This window comes from Gasterosteus aculeatus, chromosome 2 (genome assembly GCF_964276395.1).
Source record: "Gasterosteus aculeatus chromosome 2, fGasAcu3.hap1.1, whole genome shotgun sequence".
Lineage (NCBI taxonomy): Eukaryota > Metazoa > Chordata > Actinopteri > Perciformes > Gasterosteidae > Gasterosteus > Gasterosteus aculeatus.
The window spans coordinates 24,546,025-24,564,923 of NC_135689.1; the positions used below are offsets into that span (position 1 = coordinate 24,546,025).

At 48.3% G+C, this 18,899-nt stretch overlaps 1 protein-coding gene across 2 annotated transcripts in view; it reads left to right on the top strand.

Annotated features, from left to right (window-relative positions):
* Positions 1-8,941: 8,941 nt before the first annotated feature.
* prkcz (protein kinase C, zeta) overlaps positions 8,942-18,899 on the top strand; it is a 71,135-nt gene continuing 61,177 nt past the window's right edge. Inside the window, exons 1-4 of one of the 2 annotated variants that reach the window (XM_040193420.2) lie at positions 8,942-9,230; positions 14,557-14,678; positions 14,765-14,854; positions 15,000-15,050. In XM_040193420.2, coding sequence (XP_040049354.2) covers positions 9,169-9,230; positions 14,557-14,678; positions 14,765-14,854; positions 15,000-15,050 — 325 coding nt within the window. In that variant the 5' untranslated portion in view covers positions 8,942-9,168. The remainder of the gene's footprint in view (positions 9,231-14,556; positions 14,679-14,764; positions 14,855-14,999; positions 15,051-18,899) is intronic. The other variant, XM_078087686.1, reaches the window with a different exon arrangement.

Here is an 18,899-nt window from a genome sequence, read left to right on the forward strand (position 1 = left end):
GTGCACATTTATTGCTACCTGAGTTCATCATTAGTCAATTCAAGCTTGACACATATTAAAGAAAATAATGGTTAATCCTTATACAAATACGCTGTAACGCATCACAAGAGACAGGAGTGAAACCCAAGCGCAGAGCGCAGCTTTATTGTGGAAGTACAGACAAGGGTTAGGCGTGGTCGAGTCCAGTAGGCGGGCAGAGGGTCGAAAGCCAGGAGAGCGGGGATAAACAGAGGCACCGTCAGGGGGTCAGGCGTGGTCGTATCCGGAGTACAGGCGGGTGGTCGAAAGCCGGGATTACGTGGAGTTAGACAGAAGTACCGTTGAGGATCAGGCAGGCAGGAACGAGGTCTGGGACAAACGAGAGGTCAATAACAGGCAAGAACAGGAGATCGGGAAAACGCTCGGAATGTGATGGAACATGCACAGGACTTCGCAAGGAGCTTTGGGGAGTCACAGGCTTAAGTACAGGGCTGGCTCTGATTAGTGACGAGCCCCAGGTGAGTCGGTGGGCTGATCCCAGATGGCACAAACCATTATGGCTCAAAACAGAGGGGTGACTGAGGTCCCGATCTTCGCACCTCAATATTCCGGGGACGGGGAGCGTCTGCCTGTGACAGAGCCCCCCCTTCTACAGGCGGCTCCGGAAGCCGAAGTTCGTCCTCTACGGGGGGGCCGACCCCGAGGCCGCGGGCCGGGACATTCGGGGTGGGCCTGATGGAAGTCCGTGATGAGGTCAGGGTGTATGTCCGCGGCTGGACGCCAGGCTCTCTCCTCAGGGCCATAACCCTCCCAGTCTACGAGATATTGTAGACCAGACTGGCGACGACGCGAATTTAATAGTGCCCTGACCGTGTATGTTACCCCGTCATCCAGGAGCGGTGGGGGTGGTGCCGGCTGCACCTCAGGTCCTGACTGACCGCCCTCGGTCCTGACTGCAGGTTTAAGCAAGGAAACATGAAAGGTCGGATTGATCCTGTAATGGGAGGGTAACTGTAACCGATATGACACTGTGTTGATCTGTTTGATGATTTTGCATGGGCCAATGAAACGGGGACTTAGCTTCTTAGACGGGAGGCGGAGACGGATGTTCCGCGTGGAAAGCCACACGTCCTGCCCGGGTTGGAACCGGGGCGCTGGGCGCCTGCGCTGGTCGGCGTACTTCTTCTGGCGCTGAACGGCCCGTTGTATCTCTGTCCGGGTAGCGTCCCAGACCGTCCTGCTCCGCCTTAACCAATTGTCTACCGCCAAGATCTCAGACGGTTCCCCAGACCACGGGAACAGCGCTGGCTGAAAACCGAGCATGCACTGGAAGGGTGATATCCTTGTGGATGTGCTTTTATGCGAGTTTTGCGCATACTCTGCCCATGGCAAAAACCGGCTCCATTCCCCTGGTTGCTGAAAGCAGTAGGCGCGTAGGAACCGGCCAATCTCCTGGTTCAGCCTCTCCGTCTGTCCGTGGCTCTGCGGGTGGTATCCAGACGACAGATTCACTTGTACATTTAACATCTTGAAAAATGCTGCCCATACCTTCGAGGTAAACTGGACCCCTCGGTCTGACACAATCTCCTCAGGGAGGCCGAAGGTCCGGAACACATGATGGAATAGAGATTCCGCGGTCTCCAAGGCAGAGGGTAGCTTCTTAAGGGGAATCAAGCGGCAGGCTTTGGAGAATCTATCCACCGCCACCAAGATGGTGGTAAAACCCTGGGAACAGGGAAGGTCGGTGATAAAGTCCACTGCCATATGGGACCAGGGTCGGTTAGGTATGGGGAGGGGTTCCAGGAGACCTGAGGGGAGGTCCCGGGGGGGGATCTTGTTTGTGCACACGTGGTACATGCCTGAACATAGTCTGTGACATCCTGTGTTAGAGATGGCCACCAAAACTGCTCTCTGGCTAGTGCAAGGGTGCGTTGGATACCTGGGTGCCCAGAACTGGGGCATGAATGCATCCACTGAAGGAGCTGAGCTCGGACCGCTGCGGGCACATAGGTTTTATTCCCGGGGCACCCCTGGGGAATCGGGTCACCTGGCAGGGCCTGTTGTATCTGTCCCATGATATCCCACCTGATGGGAGCGATGATGTGCTTAGGTGGTAGGATTGGTCCTGGAGTGTCCTGGGAGGACGCAGATTCCTGGAGCCGGGAGAGTGCATCTGCCTTGCCATTTTTCGAGCCGGGTCTATAACTCAAAATGAAGTCAAAGCGGGTAAAAAACAGACCAGCGAGCTTGACGCGGATTTAGCCGTTTAGCCGACTGTATGTACTCCAAATTACGGTGGTCGGTTAGCACCAGAAAGGGGTGTTTGGCTCCCTCTAGCCAATGCCGCCACTCCTCAAACGCCAGTTTGACCGCCAAGAGTTCTCGATTCCCTACATCATAATTTCTTTCGGCCGAGGTCAATTTGTGAGAGAAGAACGCGCACGGGTGTAGCTTTGCGGGCTTACCCTGGCGTTGTGAGAGGACGCCTCCCACTCCTGTCTCAGATGCATCCACCTCCACCACAAAGGGGAGGGCCGGATCCGGGTGCCTGAGGACCGGCGCTGAGGTGAACATGTCCTTCAGTTTCCGGAAGGCCGAGGCGGCAGCCTCATTCCACCTGAGCTTCTTGGAGGACCCCTTGAATAGAGACGTTAAGGGTGCTGCAACAGAACTGAAATTACGGACGAAGCGTCTGTAAAAGTTTGCAAACCCTAGGAACCGCTGGAGCTCCTTGATAGTCTGGGGCTCGGGCCAGTTCATTACTGCCTTGACCTTCCCCTCGTCCATCTGGACCCCCTGGGGGGATATTATGTACCCCAGAAATTGTACCTGTGTCTGGTGGAATTCGCACTTCTCCAGCTTGACATACAAGTGGTTCTCAAGCAGTTTGTCGAGGACTTGGCGTACATGCCTGACATGTGCCTCCAGATCTGTGGAGTAGACCAGAATGTCATCAATATACACTATTACACTCCTGCCTATGAATTCCCGGAGTACTTCATTGACAAAGGCTTGGAACACTGATGGGGCATTGGCTAATCCAAAAGGCATCACCCGATACTCGTAATGCCCTGTTGCCGTGTGGAACCCCGTTTTCCACTCGTCCCCGTTCCTGATGCGAATGAGATTGTAGGCGCTGCGGAGATCTAGTTTAGTATATATCCGAGCTTCTCGCAGTTGTTCCACTGCTGCAGGCACCAAAGGCAGGGGGTAGCGGTACTTAACGGTGACGGAATTCAACCCCCTGTAGTCAATACATGGTCTGAGACCCCCATCCTTCTTCTTTACAAAAAAGAAACTTGAGGCTGCAGGTGACGTGGATGGGCGAATAAAGCCGTTGGCAAGAGCCTCCTCCACATATTTTTCCATGGCCCGGGACTCTGGTAAAGATAATGGGAAGATCCTACCTCGGGGTAGCGTAGCTCCTGGCACCAAGTCAATGGCGCAGTCCCATGGTCTGTGTGGTGGCAGGCACTCGGCGCTCGCCTTGCTGAACACCGCTGCAAGGTCTCGGTAGGCCGGGGGGACCTCTGGTGTGGCAGCCGTGGCTGTGCTCCTGATGGTGGCTGTTCTGAGGGGTTTTGTCAAACACTGAGAGACACACTTGTCACCCCAACGGAGCAGTTCATTAGTGTTCCAAGAAATTTGTGGTTCATGAAAAGCCAGCCATGGCAGACCTAAAATAACATCGTTCGATACATTGTCAATGACTAACAGGGATAATTCTTCAGAATGCAGAACACCCACAACCAGGGTAACCGGGACGGTAACCTGTGAGATGAAGCCTGACCCAAGGGGCTGATTGTTTATGGCGGTAATCGATAATGGTGGGGAACAGGGCAACGTAGCTAGTTGCAGTTGTTGTACTAGGCGTTGACTAATAAAATTCCCCGCAGACCCCGAGTCTATCAACGCAGGAACGGTTGTTGCCTGCCCCCTGCTCCCGATGATAGTGACCGGTACCAGGCATTGGTGCTGGGAGATGTTTGGGCAGAAGAGCGTACTCACAGTCAGTGGCTGTTCCCTGGTCCGCCGATGGGGGCAGTTGTTCCGGTAGTGCCCAGCCTTACCACAATAAAAGCACAACCACTCCCTCCTTCGTTGATCTCGTTCCTCAGGGGACAGTCGAGTTTTTCTGAGCTGCACTGTTTCCCCCTCCGGGCCTGGGGTACCCTCGGGGACGCTGTGTGGAAGACCCCTTAGCGGGTGGTCATCACTGCCCCTGGACTCCTTCTCCCGCTGTCTCTCCCTCCTGCGACGGTCGAGTTGGGTAGCCAGGCTGATGAGGTCCTCAAGGGTATTGCCCCAGTCCCTGTTCACCAGTTCATCCTTAAGAGACTCGCTAAGGCCATGATAAAAGGTGGGCATCAGGGCAGAGTCTTCCCACCCGCTTTCTGTTGCCAAGGTCCTGAAGTCTATCGAAAAGTCAGACACTGACCGTGGGCCCTGGCGTAACTTCAGGAGGCGCCTCGCAGCCTCCTGCAGGCTAGTAGAGTGACCAAACACCTGTCTTAGCCGTTGCATGAACCCCTCATGGTCGGAACAGACAGGTTCCTGTTGGTCCCACACGGCCGTGGCCCACACCAAGGCTCTTCCTGTGAGCCTAGAGATGATAAATGCCACTTTAGCACGGTCTGAAGCAAACTGTGGGGATTGCAGTTCAAATATCAACGAGCACTGCGTCAGGAAACCTCTGCAGAGTTCGGGACTACCATCATATCGCTGAGGTGGCGCTAGATGAAGTGCTGACTGTGGTAACGCTGGTGCGAGGGTTCCTCTGGTAGAGGGAGCCTCGACAGGGGCAGTAGCGGCGAGCGCCTGAACAGCCGTATGTACTGTGTACTGCTGGAAATCCTGGAGCGCTGCTGCTAAGTTGTGCACGGACTCCCCGACTCGACCCAGTCGTTGACCGTGCTCTGCTTGGACCGCGGCAAGATGTTTGACGATATGTGCCATGCTGGGGCCTCCTACAGCCCGCTGGTCCGGGTCGGACATCTCCAAGGACTGAAGGGACTCTGCGACTCTGCTGGGTCTGATTGAAGGCGAAGTCTTCTGTAACGCATCACAAGAGACAGGAGTGAAACCCAAGCGCAGAGCGCAGCTTTATTGTGGAAGTACAGACAAGGGTTAGGCGTGGTCGAGTCCAGTAGGCGGGCAGAGGGTCGAAAGCCAGGAGAGCGGGGATAAACAGAGGCACCGTCAGGGGGTCAGGCGTGGTCGTATCCGGAGTACAGGCGGGTGGTCGAAAGCTGGGATTACGTGGAGTTAGACAGAAGTACCGTTGAGGATCAGGCAGGCAGGAACGAGGTCTGGGACAAACGAGAGGTCAATAACAGGCAAGAACAGGAGATCGGGAAAACGCTCGGAATGTGATGGAACATGCACAGGACTTCGCAAGGAGCTTTGGGGAGTCACAGGCTTAAGTACAGGGCTGGCTCTGATTAGTGACGAGCCCCAGGTGAGTCGGTGGGCTGATCCCAGATGGCACAAACCATTATGGCTCAAAACCGAGGGGTGACTGAGGTCCCGATCTTCGCACCTCAATATTCCGGGGACGGGGAGCGTCTGCCTGTGACATACGCATCCAGTTTGCTTTTTTTTTTTTTTTTAATGCACCAAAAACTTAAAACTCAAAATAAGGGTTTGGCATATACAAAAGGGTTCTTGTTCCTGAAGAGCGTCTTTCAATGTCATGAAGTGTGTGAGATCATAACGGCCATCATGGAGTCCATCCTCTGCTCCTCCATCACCGTCTGGTACGCTGCAGCCACAGCCAAGGACAAGGGCAGGCTGCAGCGTGTCCTCCGCTCTGCAGAGAGGCTGATCGGCTGCAATCTGCCGTCCCTGCAGGACTTGTTCGCTTCCAGGTCTCTGAAGCGAGCTAAAAAGATGGCGGCCGACCCCTCCCACCCCGGACAAAAACTGTTTGTGCCCCTTCCATCTGGCAGGAGGCTGAGGTCCATCAGGACTACGACCTCCCGCCACACGAACAGTTTCTTCCCGTCGGCAGTCGGGCTCATCAACAGAGCCGGTCCCCCACTGACTGACTATAACATCCCACCGGTCACTCCCCCTCACACTGCACACGCGACTTTAACTGCAATTCATCACTTTGTCGTCACTCGTCACTTTGTCTCTTGTCTGTTACTTGTTCGTTAGTGCACTTTATGCTTAATATTTTTCTTTTTAACTTTTTAATATTTAAATTTTTTTAACTTTATTCCCTTGTTTTATACTAACCCATAGCCTTAGCCTTATTCTACTAACCCATTGCATTAGCATTTCATTCCACTTTATTTTATTACCTGTGCACTGTTGTCTTGTCTGTCTACTGTCGCGCACTAACCGCCAAGACAAATTCCTTGTATGTTTGACATATTTTGGCTAATAAATGTTTCCTGATTCCTGATTCCTGATAAACAAGTCCATACAATTTATTTTATCGATGATTGCAGTGAATTGTTTAAAATCCTATTTATCTGATCGATCCCAATTTGTGCTTGTAAACGGTGAATCCTCGAAAACCACCAACGTTGGTCACGGAGTCCCACAAGGTTCTTTACTTGGACAAATTTTTATTTACCCTCTATATGCTTCCTTTGTGCGATCTTATCAGGAAAAACTGCATAAACTTCCATTGTTATGCAGACGATACTCAACTGTATCTGTCGATCAAGCCAGAAGAGACGGACCAGCTAGTTAGACTTCAAGATTGTCTTGGAGACATCAAAACCTGGATGACCTGCAACTTCCTGATGCTAAACTCAGGAAAAAAAAGTTATCTTGATATCTAAAAGTTCTCTTGATAGGCCCAGAGCGCCTTCGAAGCCAGCTGTCAGGTGATACACTTTTTATGGATGGAATTGTGCTTTTTGCCCTAGCAGGTCTCCGTAGATCGTAGTTCCCTGCAGTGGCCCTGCTGACACCTGCTGCTGCCATCATCATCATTATTATTATTTTAAATATTAATCATATTACTGTACTTATAAACCAACTAACTTTGAACATGGCCAAGACCAGACAGATGGTGGTAGATTTCACGAGGAAGACTATGTCTCCACAAGCATTGAGAGTTCTGGGTGAGGAAGTGGACATAGTGGTAGTACAAGTAATACAAGTACCTTGTTGTCTCCATCGACAACAGACTGAAGTGGAACTGGAAGGCCAACATCAACGCTGTGTACAAGAAGGAAATGAGTCCACTCTTTTTCTTGAGAAAACTTTAATGTATGCAGCAAGATGTTGGCCAGCTCCAACAAGAGCATCCTGAACAGGTGGTGGAGAGGAGGACACTGAAAAAACTGTTGTCCATATTGGACAACTCGGCCCACCCTCTTCCCCACCTACTGCTGGGCCAGTGGAGCACCTTCTCCAACAGGCTGATCCAGCTGTCACCAGGACAGATACAGGAAAACATTACTGTCTACAAACATTACTTCATTAACTACAGCACTACTGTCTTAACTTAATTTACTACTTGAATTCAATACATATTCACTGTACATCCTCCTTTCATTTAACTTAATGTGTTTGCTCTGCTATTTTATTTTATTTACTGTCTATATATTGTGCATTTTTCATTCCCACTTGATTTACTGTACTGCTACTATTGCACACAAATTTCCCCTTGGGGATTAATAAAGTTTATATCTATCTATCTATCTATCTATCTATCTATCTATCTATCTAACATTACCCTCTCCTAAAGTCTTTGTGCTCTCCCTCCCCACAGGCTTCTGTGGATGGTGGTTCTATCTGATGGTGGTTGCCCCTGCAGTGGTCCTGCTGTGCGCCTGGCTTACTTTAAGGTCAGTGGCGGCCAGAATGTTGCATTTTTAAAGATCAACGAGTAACAACTTGATGAGATTTGGGGGAAAATTAAAAACGATCTGGCATTAAAATATAATTGGCAGAAAAAAGTTCTTAACCTTAGGCCAAAGGTGTTTAGACCAGGGGTGTCAGACATACGCCATTTCTCTAAAAGTAGCTGCTATTCCTAAAAAGTCCACTGGGGGTCACACTCTGTGAGTGAGCGCATGCGTCAGACCGGGACCGGCGACAGCGCTCCTCCCGGCAGCAGCGAAAATTACCATCCGACTCGTCCGGACAGACTTTGACACCCCTTCTAATCCAATGTATCTCTGTTTTAGTTCTAATACTGTCAGCATGGGGCTGATGTGTCATGAGTAAAATAAATGAGCTGTAACTGAAACAAACTGGTTTAAATGATGCCAATAAAGTTAGATAAAACATACACAGGAGAAAACCATATACCGATTATAATATTCCTTTACTTGTTCTATTAGGCTGGTTTTGTAAAGGTCTTCAGACAGATATATTGTTGAATCCTGATGTTTTAATGAATCAGTTACCTCTGACTTTATTATTTCCACTTACTGCCATATTTTAGTGGAATGAATACAGTTGATTAATGAAGTGGGTTATGATGGCAATCGTTCCAAACCAATTATCCCCACTTCATGCCATAAACTCAGTGTTTGTCTATTAATCAACCAGCAGGTGACGCATGATGGTGGAATACGTGGTGGAGACCTGCAGAACCACGTTGGATCATCATACACTGCACGCTGCTTTGACTGCTCCTCGGTGGGTCTTCCGCAGAGGACAACACATTAAACTATAGTAGTACAAATCATATTTTAGACATTTACTGAGTTAGTTTAGAAAAGACGCCCTTTGACGCGGGGATATGAGGAGGACACAATAAAACAGTAAAGCTATGGAGAAGTGAGTAAAGAGACCGCCGTTATGAGGACAGGAGACACGGCGCGTCGGAAGCAGGCACAGGTGACTCCGGTAACCATAGTGAGCCAAACGTGTCAGCGGCCGCATTCTGCTCTCAAGCGACCGGAGCCGCCGAGGTTCGACTTTCAGAATAAAAGCGCAAACCGTACCACGTAAGGAAAATCAGCATAAGATGTTATCGTGTGTTTTATTTTGTAGTATGCACCCGGAAATGGCGATGTCACGTAGGCCGCTTTGACTACACCTCCGCCGGAGGAACCGCTATCGTTAACTTAACGGAAGAAACTTTACAGAGCTCGACAAGTTGGCCTCGGTACACCGGACGGAACGTCACGCCGGACCCACTTAGCGGGCGGCTCTTATCTGCCAGCTGACGTCGGTTGGGAGCATCGGGAACGTTACACGGGAGACGTTGACCGTGCGATGCAAACGCTCGCGTCAAACGGCGTCATGGACTCGGTGAAGATTAAAGCGCACTACTGCGGGTGAGTGGGTCACGTGACGGTAAGGACGCGGCAACGGCGGCCGGTTACCGAGAGAAACACCTGTCCCGAGCAACGGGCTCACCTGGGCCCACCCGGGCCCACCCGGGCCCACCCGGGACGGGCCATGTCGCGTAGACAGAGGACGAACACTCAAGATACGATTCAACCATTGAACTAAGTTACATTGATGCCATTAATGCAACGTTAGTGGCACAGTTTCTTGGTGCGTTCGTTAAGGTTTTGTGGTGTTGCATTCTGGGCCATGACAGTTAACGTACACTCTAAAATGTGCTTTTTAAAAATATGTTTTAATTTTCAATACAAAAAGTAGAATATGATCTATTTCCCCCTGAAGATCAACTCATGTACTGATGAGTTCAACATCAAGGGTTCAACTTAAAAACGCTTTCGAGTTATTGGATTTACAATTTGGTACAACGTTTTGTTTAATTTAGCTCAAATTAAACTTAAGTTTAAAAGAAACATAACTTAACATAAGTCAACTTTTAAAATACATATAACTCATTATCATGCTTTCTGTTCACTGGGTCTAACTCATTATTTCAACTCTCTCATTTGAGAAAGGAAATGTTGAAATTACTTTTCTATTTAATTTGACTTAAAAGCATGAATTGTTTCAAATGAAATGTATAGTAATAAGAAACCATGTCTATGCATAAATAATATTTTTTTCTCGCATAAAAAAATAGTTGCAGATGCAAATATCTAACAACTTCTATACTGTATTTAAACAAAATATTGTGGAGTTATAAAGAATGTTCACAAAAATTCAAAATTCAATGTAAAATGGACATCAATTTACAAATAATCAGCAACCCCATACATCTTTCTCGAGGCAGTTCAAAAGCTTTGTAGACCTCTAGCACCCTTGGGACCACGCAAGGCAAGTTTATTTGTACAGCGCTTTTCATACACAAAGCAGACTCAAAGTGCTTCACATCATAACATTTCATACAATAAAGTGAAAGGAATTAAAAGACAATTAAAAACAGCAAATAAAACTATAAATTAAAATCTTATTTAAATTGTTTAATTAAAGGCAGAGGTTAAAAGTGCAATGTAGGTCAAATTTAGCAGAAGGCGAAGCTGAACATAAAAGTTGTCAGTCTTGTTTTAAACGTGGTCAGAGTTGGGGCTTAAAGTCTTACATCTTCAGGAAGTTTATTCCAGCTGTTTGTTGCGTAGTAACTAAATGATGCTTTCCCATGATTTGTATTTACTCTGGGAATCACTAACAGATGGTGTCAGATCTTAGTGATCTTGAAGGCTTATGTAGTGGAAGCATATCAGTGATATACTTTGGCCCTGAACCATGTAGTGATTTATACGTCATCAACGACCGCATCCGGCTGGCCTCGTAACAGCCGCCCTGCTTCGGACCGAGGACCAGAGAGTAGAAACGGGCCGGCGGGCTCCTGAATGTCGCTGTCCGCTTGCACGCTCCTTTGCTTGCAGCTTGCGACCTGGTACCGTCCAATTATACAGAACTTTAAGCCTCAATATAATTTAAATGGATTAGTAGTGTAAAAAGTCACCCATGCACAGTTCACGAAGGGAAAAATGAAAGAGTTTTTTGTAAAATGTATTTCAAATATAATGAACTTGTTTTTTTCAACGCCGGGCCGTAGACGTCTTTCAACGTTGAAATGCTCGCTGGTTGAAATTCGGTGTAAACCAGTGTAACGCAGCGAGCGCGACCCCATCGAGGCTCAACAGACTTTGCCACAAATCGTTTTTTGATCTAACTTTTCTTAATTATTCATTTCCCAAAACCAAAAACCCTCCAAACCGACTCAGCTGCTGTCTTTGTGTTGTGTTGGTGCCTCTCTGGTCTCTCGTTGTTCCTCCTGCGTCGCTCTTTCCCGTGTTGTGAGCTTTACCCAGCATGCAGTTCGGCGGGGTCCTTTTTATAAATGTACAATTACTAGTGTTACAAATTGTTCATGTGTCACAAGCCGTCGTGTTGTGAAGTTCTACCCTGTTAAAGAGTGTTTGTGCGTTATTCACTGTTGTTATAAACTTCTAACAATGACTCAATCTCAACACACGTCACACAAGTAGCTCCGACCTTCATACCCTCTGGCGTCTCTCTAGTGGCAGTAACCACCAGTAATCCACATATCCAGTGCTCACCGCACTAGAGGCTCCAAACCCGTGTTTCCCTCCTCGTTCTGTCTCCAGCTGCACCACCGGAAAGGCCAAACACAACCAGAACAACAAGAAAAACTTTGTATTGAGCAATATGGAGGGTGATCCCCGGGCTCAAAGTACCCCTGGGCCAGACCCGTAGCCCCGGTGTGAACGCCGCGTGCAGGCCTCACTGCGCATGGGGGCATGCGCAACTTGTTGTTGTTGACACGCTGCTGCTTCTCAAGTTTGATTTTACTGAATTTCCTCAGAACTCTAAATTGGGTCAGAAGTGCTTTTCAGGCCTCAGATGTATTTTTAGAGGGGAGTGTGTGTGTGTGTGTGTGTGTGTGTGTGTGTGTGTGTGTGTGTGTGTGCGTGTGCAAGGGCTGAGAAGTAATGGGGACCCGTGAAATTCACACTAATCCACTGTGTTTAATTTCATTGTGAAGGACGTGAACGCTCCTACCCGCTGTGAGAGGATGCTGGCAACGTCATTGTGAAGGTGTTGTATCTGGTTGTTGTGTAACGGTGGAGCTCACTATCAGTCTCTGCAGTTTATTGTTGCCTTGGAATGTTGTGTTACAAAGAATGAAGCCTGGGGTCTGTTTGCACTTTGTTCTCTTGTCGTCAGTCTATGACAGTTGTATTTAAGTTATTATTCAATAAGGACCTGCAGTCAACAACTGTCATTTCAAATATATTAAGTTAAATTGATTGATATACATAGAAATATTTCTCACTAAGTGAACTTGAGTAATTAAGAATTGTACTTAATCTAATAATAAATATATAAATATAATATATATAAAAAAATAGTCTTAATCTTAAAATAACGGGCCAGGAGGGTTCCACAGAACCACTATGAGGTTTTCCAGGTCCTGTTCTGCTGAGTCCATGTTATATGGTCAGGTTGTTCTGTCTTAAGTGTCCCAGAGACAGAAATAATTATCTATACTGTACTATTATAACACTTAAAGTAGGGACGAAACGGAACAAAGACTAACAACCCAACGAGATAAGGGACACACATGGTTTAAACGAAGAGGTCCAGGTGATTGGACACAGGAAGAAAGAATCAGGGACAAGGCAGACCATCATGGAGGGGAAGCAAACCCACCAGGGCAGGACGTGAACTTCACCCATGGACACTGTTTCTTGGGTGACGTGAAAGCTGAAAAAGCTGTGCATTAAATTCGCCAATTACCTCCATTCAGGTGAATAGATTTTCCCAAGATGAGGTAAATTGTGAAAACTAGAATGTGTAGTACTGCAGTATTTGGACACCAGTACCTCATCATACCATAACATCCCACAGTGACCATTGTACACTGTTTGAGCTCCAGGGAACACAACGTTTGTAAGATCATGTTGATCAGGACGCTTAATGTTGTTGAACATGAACAATCTTCAGTTTGGAGAGCAAACGGTTCAAAGGTCAGCCGTGGTGGCGCCTCGGGTCGCACCCAGATTGTAGTAAGAATTCCTGATGTCTTCAAGGAGGACAGAAGAAACTCTGCAGGACACGATACTCTGTTTACTCGTGTCAGAATGTTCACCTCCCCTGGTATCTGATCAAATACCACGGTAAATATATGATGTCGTTACATCACTGTACAGGCGTGTGTGTGTGTGTGTGTGTGTGTGTGTGTGTGTGTGTGTGTGTGTGAGACGTTGTGACCTGTTAGTGGTTTGACTGCGCCTGCTGGGAAACAAGCTGTCTTTGCTGCACCTTGTCAGAGTCCAACTACCCTTTGCCATAAACAGCCACCCACACACACACCCACACACACACACACACACACACACACACACACACACACACACACACACACCAGTGTATCAGACACACTCACGTGGGCCCGGTCCGCTGCATGTTTTAGTTGGTGCTATGTGTTGACGGTACTAAACACACACATATCTGGCTCTTTGGCCCTGTGTGTGTGTGTGTGTGTGTGTGTGCGTGCGTGCGTGTGTGTGTGTGTGTGTGTGTGTGTGTGTGCGTGCGTGTGTGTGTGTGTGATTCTCGTTCTTCAGCCAGCATCAGAGCAGTGAGGGCTGCTGTTGGAACTGAACACTCACACCCTTATTTAAAGCACGTTATTCCACCGATTACAAGGTGGTTCGTGGTCATTCACGCTTGTTGTACAACAGGGCTCCGTTTGGCGCTGCCGCTTTGTTGCATCGACACGTTAAAGGGTGAGAATGAGTAGAGGCGTGGCAGACAGCAGCGGGGTAAACCGCCTGTGGCTGGGTGGGTTCCGTCATTTCACATCCTTCAAGCTTTCTGCAGGCCCCTCTCCCCAGCAATATGTCACGGGCCCCTCACAGCCCACGTAGTGTGGACTGTGAACAAGTCGGCGAGGATGGAGATGAATGAGGACTGTGTCAGGTGGCTTTTGATGCTCATTCCCAGTCGGTTGTTCACTGCCTCTCTATGAAGTCTCATAATCCGGCTGATGGCTGTAGGTGGTCTACGGGGGGCTGAGGATGTGGGGCTGGGTGACCGGGTGTACTGGTGAGAGCTGACTGGGATGAGTGGATTGGGACACAGCTAATGCTTTGAAGATGGATGGGATGGATATTTTTAAGGATGAAACGTTGTCGGGATGATTTCTTTTTAATGTTGTCTTTGTAGTCTATGTGTTCACAGCAATATGAAATAGATTATTTCCTAATTGTTTTCGTGTACCACATAAAATGGCAAAAACTTCTGTCACTCAGGCCACTTGAAACGAGGTTTAAATCAGGTTAAAGATTCTTTTGTCCTTTCATGCAGGCTGAATAGTTCTGATCCTCTCATGATGATCACTTCCACTGCAGAAGTAAGGACATTTTGGGGTCTTTCAGAAACAGAAAAGGTTTTACACCTTCAGCCTCTCTCCTTAGTCTCCAGAGCATCATATTAAATCATGGTAGCATCTTTAGGATAGACACCTGTTTGTTCATCATCTCAGTATTCTGCGTATGGCGAGTAAACACCTGCATACCCGTCCAGAATGAACATGTTTGCTAGCAACCCAGCCAACATCTTCACTCTGTCCACGCACTGTGAGTGCACTTCGATAGTAATGATTGGTTTCCTCATTTCCTCTTGCAACCCCCCCCAAAGGATCTCTTGACCTCTGGTCCACTTGCACAAAGTGGCTCAGTCTTGACATTTTCCGTGTGCGTCCAGGGACATGCTGATCGCAGACTTGGCAGCCACGGTAACCTTCGTGGAGCTGCGCGAGGAGGTGAGAAGGATGTGCAGCGTTGCCAAGCAGCTGCCTGTCACACTCAAGTGGATCGATGACGAAGGTGGGTCTACCTCACGGTCCACATGTGAGACGTCTCTCAGGCAGCTTTCATCTTTGGGACATACTGCATTGTGTTCTTGTGTGTAGGGGACCCGTGTACCATCTCGTCTCAGATGGAGCTGGAGGAGGCGTTCCGTATTTACAGCCGAACCAGGAGGTCTGGTCTACAGCTGCACGGTGAGTTAGCTCCTGCTGTCAACGACATCAACTGGTTACAGTGTTAATAAAAGAAACGCTACGGCACACAACGTTGTTGTCTTTCCTATATCAATCAGTCCAATCGAGCACATTGTTCTCACACCTCCCCGTCTCTCCTCCGCAGTCTTCCCCAGTATCCCGGAGCGACCCGGCATGCCCTGCCCTGGAGAAGACCGTGAGTACACCCTCTCTGCCAGGGTTACACTAGGTCAAGCACCCCTGTACTCCCCGCGGTGAAGGTGGGTGAGGATCTCTAGGAGGTTCAGCCATGATGATGGATCATGCATGTTTTGCAGCCGGAGGAGGAGTCGGTGAAACAGCGAGTTTAAATCATAGAGCCGGTGTGTCGAAGGGTCAGTGCGAGAATGCTGTTTGATAATCACGTGGTCCTTGAACACGCTGGTGTTGTTCTGACATCGTAGCCCCTCCTGCGTCTCCCCCACGTCGTCCTCCCTGTCTGTCTGCTGTGACAGCAGCCTGTGTGTCTGATGTTGACTCCTCCTGGTTTGCTGTTGTGGTGCTTCGTGATGAGGACACGTGGGGGTGATCTGCACGGCGCTGTGTGGTAGTAACGGGGAACCTGGGGTGTTTTCTGAGAAGGGGACACAATGATAACGAGGGGAGGAGGGAGCAGCAACGTGTCTGTGTTCAAGGCTCTTTACTGATACCGTCTGGTAAACTACGCCGGAGCGACTGTAATCAAACATGATGTCACGCAAAAGAAATCTTGTCCAAATGATCTTAACCACCGTTGGTGAAAGGACGCTAACGCCGGTGATTAACCGGTGTTGCCATGACCCGGGCAGGCGGCCATCATCATTGTAAACCATGGTGGTTGAAGGGTCGTCATAATTACCGCTGATGTTCTCAACATACCCGGGAACCCAATTCTGTCCTTCCACAATAAAACATCCCGCTTCAACGCGTCCGAATAGCACAATAAAAGCTCTTTCATCATCGCCCCAGAATTGACCGACGTTCTGAAGACTGAACTTGTGAACTGTTTTTTGATTCATGGAATCTATTAAATAAAAATGACTCCACTATAAAGTATTTTGTTACAAATAACGTTTTTATCGGCCCTATCAAATACAAAGTACTCAAAAGCAGTTGAAATAACTGCAATAGAAATACTGCCAGGTCGATGAAAGTATGCGCGGTCGCCTGCGGGAGCTGAGAAAAGTACCGATAGTACTAATTAGTACTCGCTTACCAACGGACTTATTTAATTCCTTCTAAAAGCAACCCTGACTGATCAGTGAGCTAATGACCAAGCATGTATGGGATGGTTGTGGCTTCTGACAGACGAGAGGCTGTTTCTTGATATTGATTGGCTGTGTGTGGGCACTGATCTGTGCTGGTTGCACACAGGCGGACGTGTGGGGTGGAAATGCAGCGCGCACAGGAAACGAAAGAGGTCGGGGAAACGCTGGTAAAACAGCTTAGTGATTTTCCTGATAAAATCGGAGACGTTTTTCCACAGAACCTGTAGCAGGAGTTCATAGAGTATTAAATGCAGTGAGTAACCCCAGGTAGTGTATGCACTAGATATGTACTGTTGGGCATATCAGCTGGCGCCATCTTTGATTCAGTCTTTTTTTGAAACCACTGAACGGAAGTGACCATATTTACTGCAGAAGTGTCACATTTCACGTCACGTGACGGGTGGAGACACGGGCGTCCTCCATCGGAGCATCGGTGGGTCCCACACCTGCTAACTAGTATGTCGATGTGTCTGTGCAGTCCGCAGGAACTATTTGACCATGATTTACTACATGAACATGAGGAGTTATTTTCTAACACAGAAGTCACTTTTTTGAACCAGAGAAACTTTAGTTGCCACACATTGACCCAATCTCTGAGAACAATGTTCTGAAAACCTCTGAATCCATTTATTTTTCTTTGCATAGGACTGCCAGCGCATCCAAAACGTGTTTGAGGGTAAACGTAATAGGGGGCGCTATGGAGTCAATGTGCCACAATCAGGCCCAGTTACAGGGAAATATGAACCAGACCAGTTGGCTGAGGTTGGCATATGGTTTAAGAAAGTTAAAATAAACACACCAAATTTCCTGTTTTATTTACATAAATGAATGACTTATTGTCTCATATGAATCTGATAAATTACTGTTAAAATTAAATAAATATCTTTTGTGTTGATGCTTTAAACTGACAAAAGTCCTTCAATTATCAAAAGGTAGAGCTGACACGAGACAAAGGTCCCCTTAAAAGCACTTCTTTCAGTGTGTGTGTGTGTGTGTGTGTGTGTGTGTGTGTGTGTGTGTGTGTGGAGAGTGAACAGACCCCCCTCTGTGTGGAGGGAGTGAGCTTTCCAAATCCTGCATGATGCGCTCAGCGCAGGCTGCCCTGCCTTGCACAGACCCCCCCTGCCCCCCACCGCCAACCTCCCCCACCAAGCACCGCCCATCCACACACAGCCCCCCCCCCCCGCCCCTGCACTTTCCCAGCATCCCCCTCTCTTTCTCTCAGCTGTGTGGCACCACTGTCCTCCGGGGAGGAGCCTCCGGTGCTGCTGCATCACACGAGGCACAGAGGCAGCGAGGGGACGCGGCGTTGTACCATGCACACGTCTGCTCCTAATACCTCGGCTAGGCACTGCTTTGGTTCCTCCGCGCTTCCATTTCTGTCTGTGCCTGCCGCGCTGAAAAAGAGCCAGCGAGAGGACTTGATGAAGGACAACAAGAAGACGGGAGGAGCAGCCTTGAGAAAAGCAGGGCGGCTCCATCAGCTGTGAGGAGCGGTACAGAGGGGGAATTAATTAAATAAAGGCTAGGGAGGAGAGAGAAGGAAGGAGGGATCATCACAGGGAGGAAGAGGAGGGGATGTAGCAGTGTGTCTCCTTGCTGGCTTACCGCACACACACACACACACACACACACACACACACACACACACACACACACACTTAGCCTGGATCATGTGCTGAAAAAGGTGGAGAAGAAGGAAGAAGGCAAACCGGTGAGCTATTTACCTCTTCATCCTATCTTCAATTCAACCATCAATCCATCCTTCCATCTTTTCATTAACGCGTGTGTGTTTCAACGCCAAACCCAGAGACAATGGATTTGGACCATTGTGTCCCGCCTGCGCTCATGTTTATGTGTGTGGGACAGATCCGTCTCTCCTCCAGCAGCACAATGTGTGAATAATTGATGTCGTGTCCACGTATTGTGTGCATGCATCCTGCTAGCTGAGCTAGCGTGGCTAGTGGCTTCCCTGTGTGTAGAGCCCTGGTAGGCTCTCCGTTTGGCGTCCCCTCAGCGGCTGCACCTGCTAACCCGGAGACACGCTGCTGGTGTGCATGTCTGTGTGTGAAGCTCGCCTTGTTGTCGTGCCGTTTGATTAGAGCATTATATCCGGCGGCTGCTGGTCTTATATCAGACTGAGTGACATCGTCCTCTCATATAACGGCTGTCATACAGCTTGATTGAACATTAAAACACTGTTACACTATTTGTCTTGTAATACTGTACCCTAAATCCACTAATTGTCCGGTTGCTACAATCAGTCCTGATTACAATGCTTTTCTTACTATGACAGTGGCTTTAATCACCGATAACTGGGGAGAAATGTTGGACAGCTTGTTAGTCCAAAAATGATGACCTTCAAAAAGACTAATTACAGCAGACAACCCCAAACGTCTTTCCGTCTGTGTGGGGCCCTATGTTCATATATGCGTTACCTGCTAGCGTTGCTCATGCTACAGAGGACAGAAGAGCAAAGTGTACAAATAAGTTACCCAAGTGTTGTTGCCTCTTCTCATCAGTCTTGTGCAGTTGTGCTTTGATGTCACTCTTATGCACCAGAGTCAAATCCCTTTTGATGGTTGGTACCAGTCGTATGAAGCCCTCTGTGCTTCTGGAGGAGCTTGGTGAAATGTCTGCTGATGTCATCAAGATGCTCAGGAACAATACATCTTCAACAGGGGCTTCAAAGGCTGGATCTGAATAGTCCTTTTTGCTGAGGAAAGTTCCTCACTGAGTGAATTGACCTACGAGTAGTG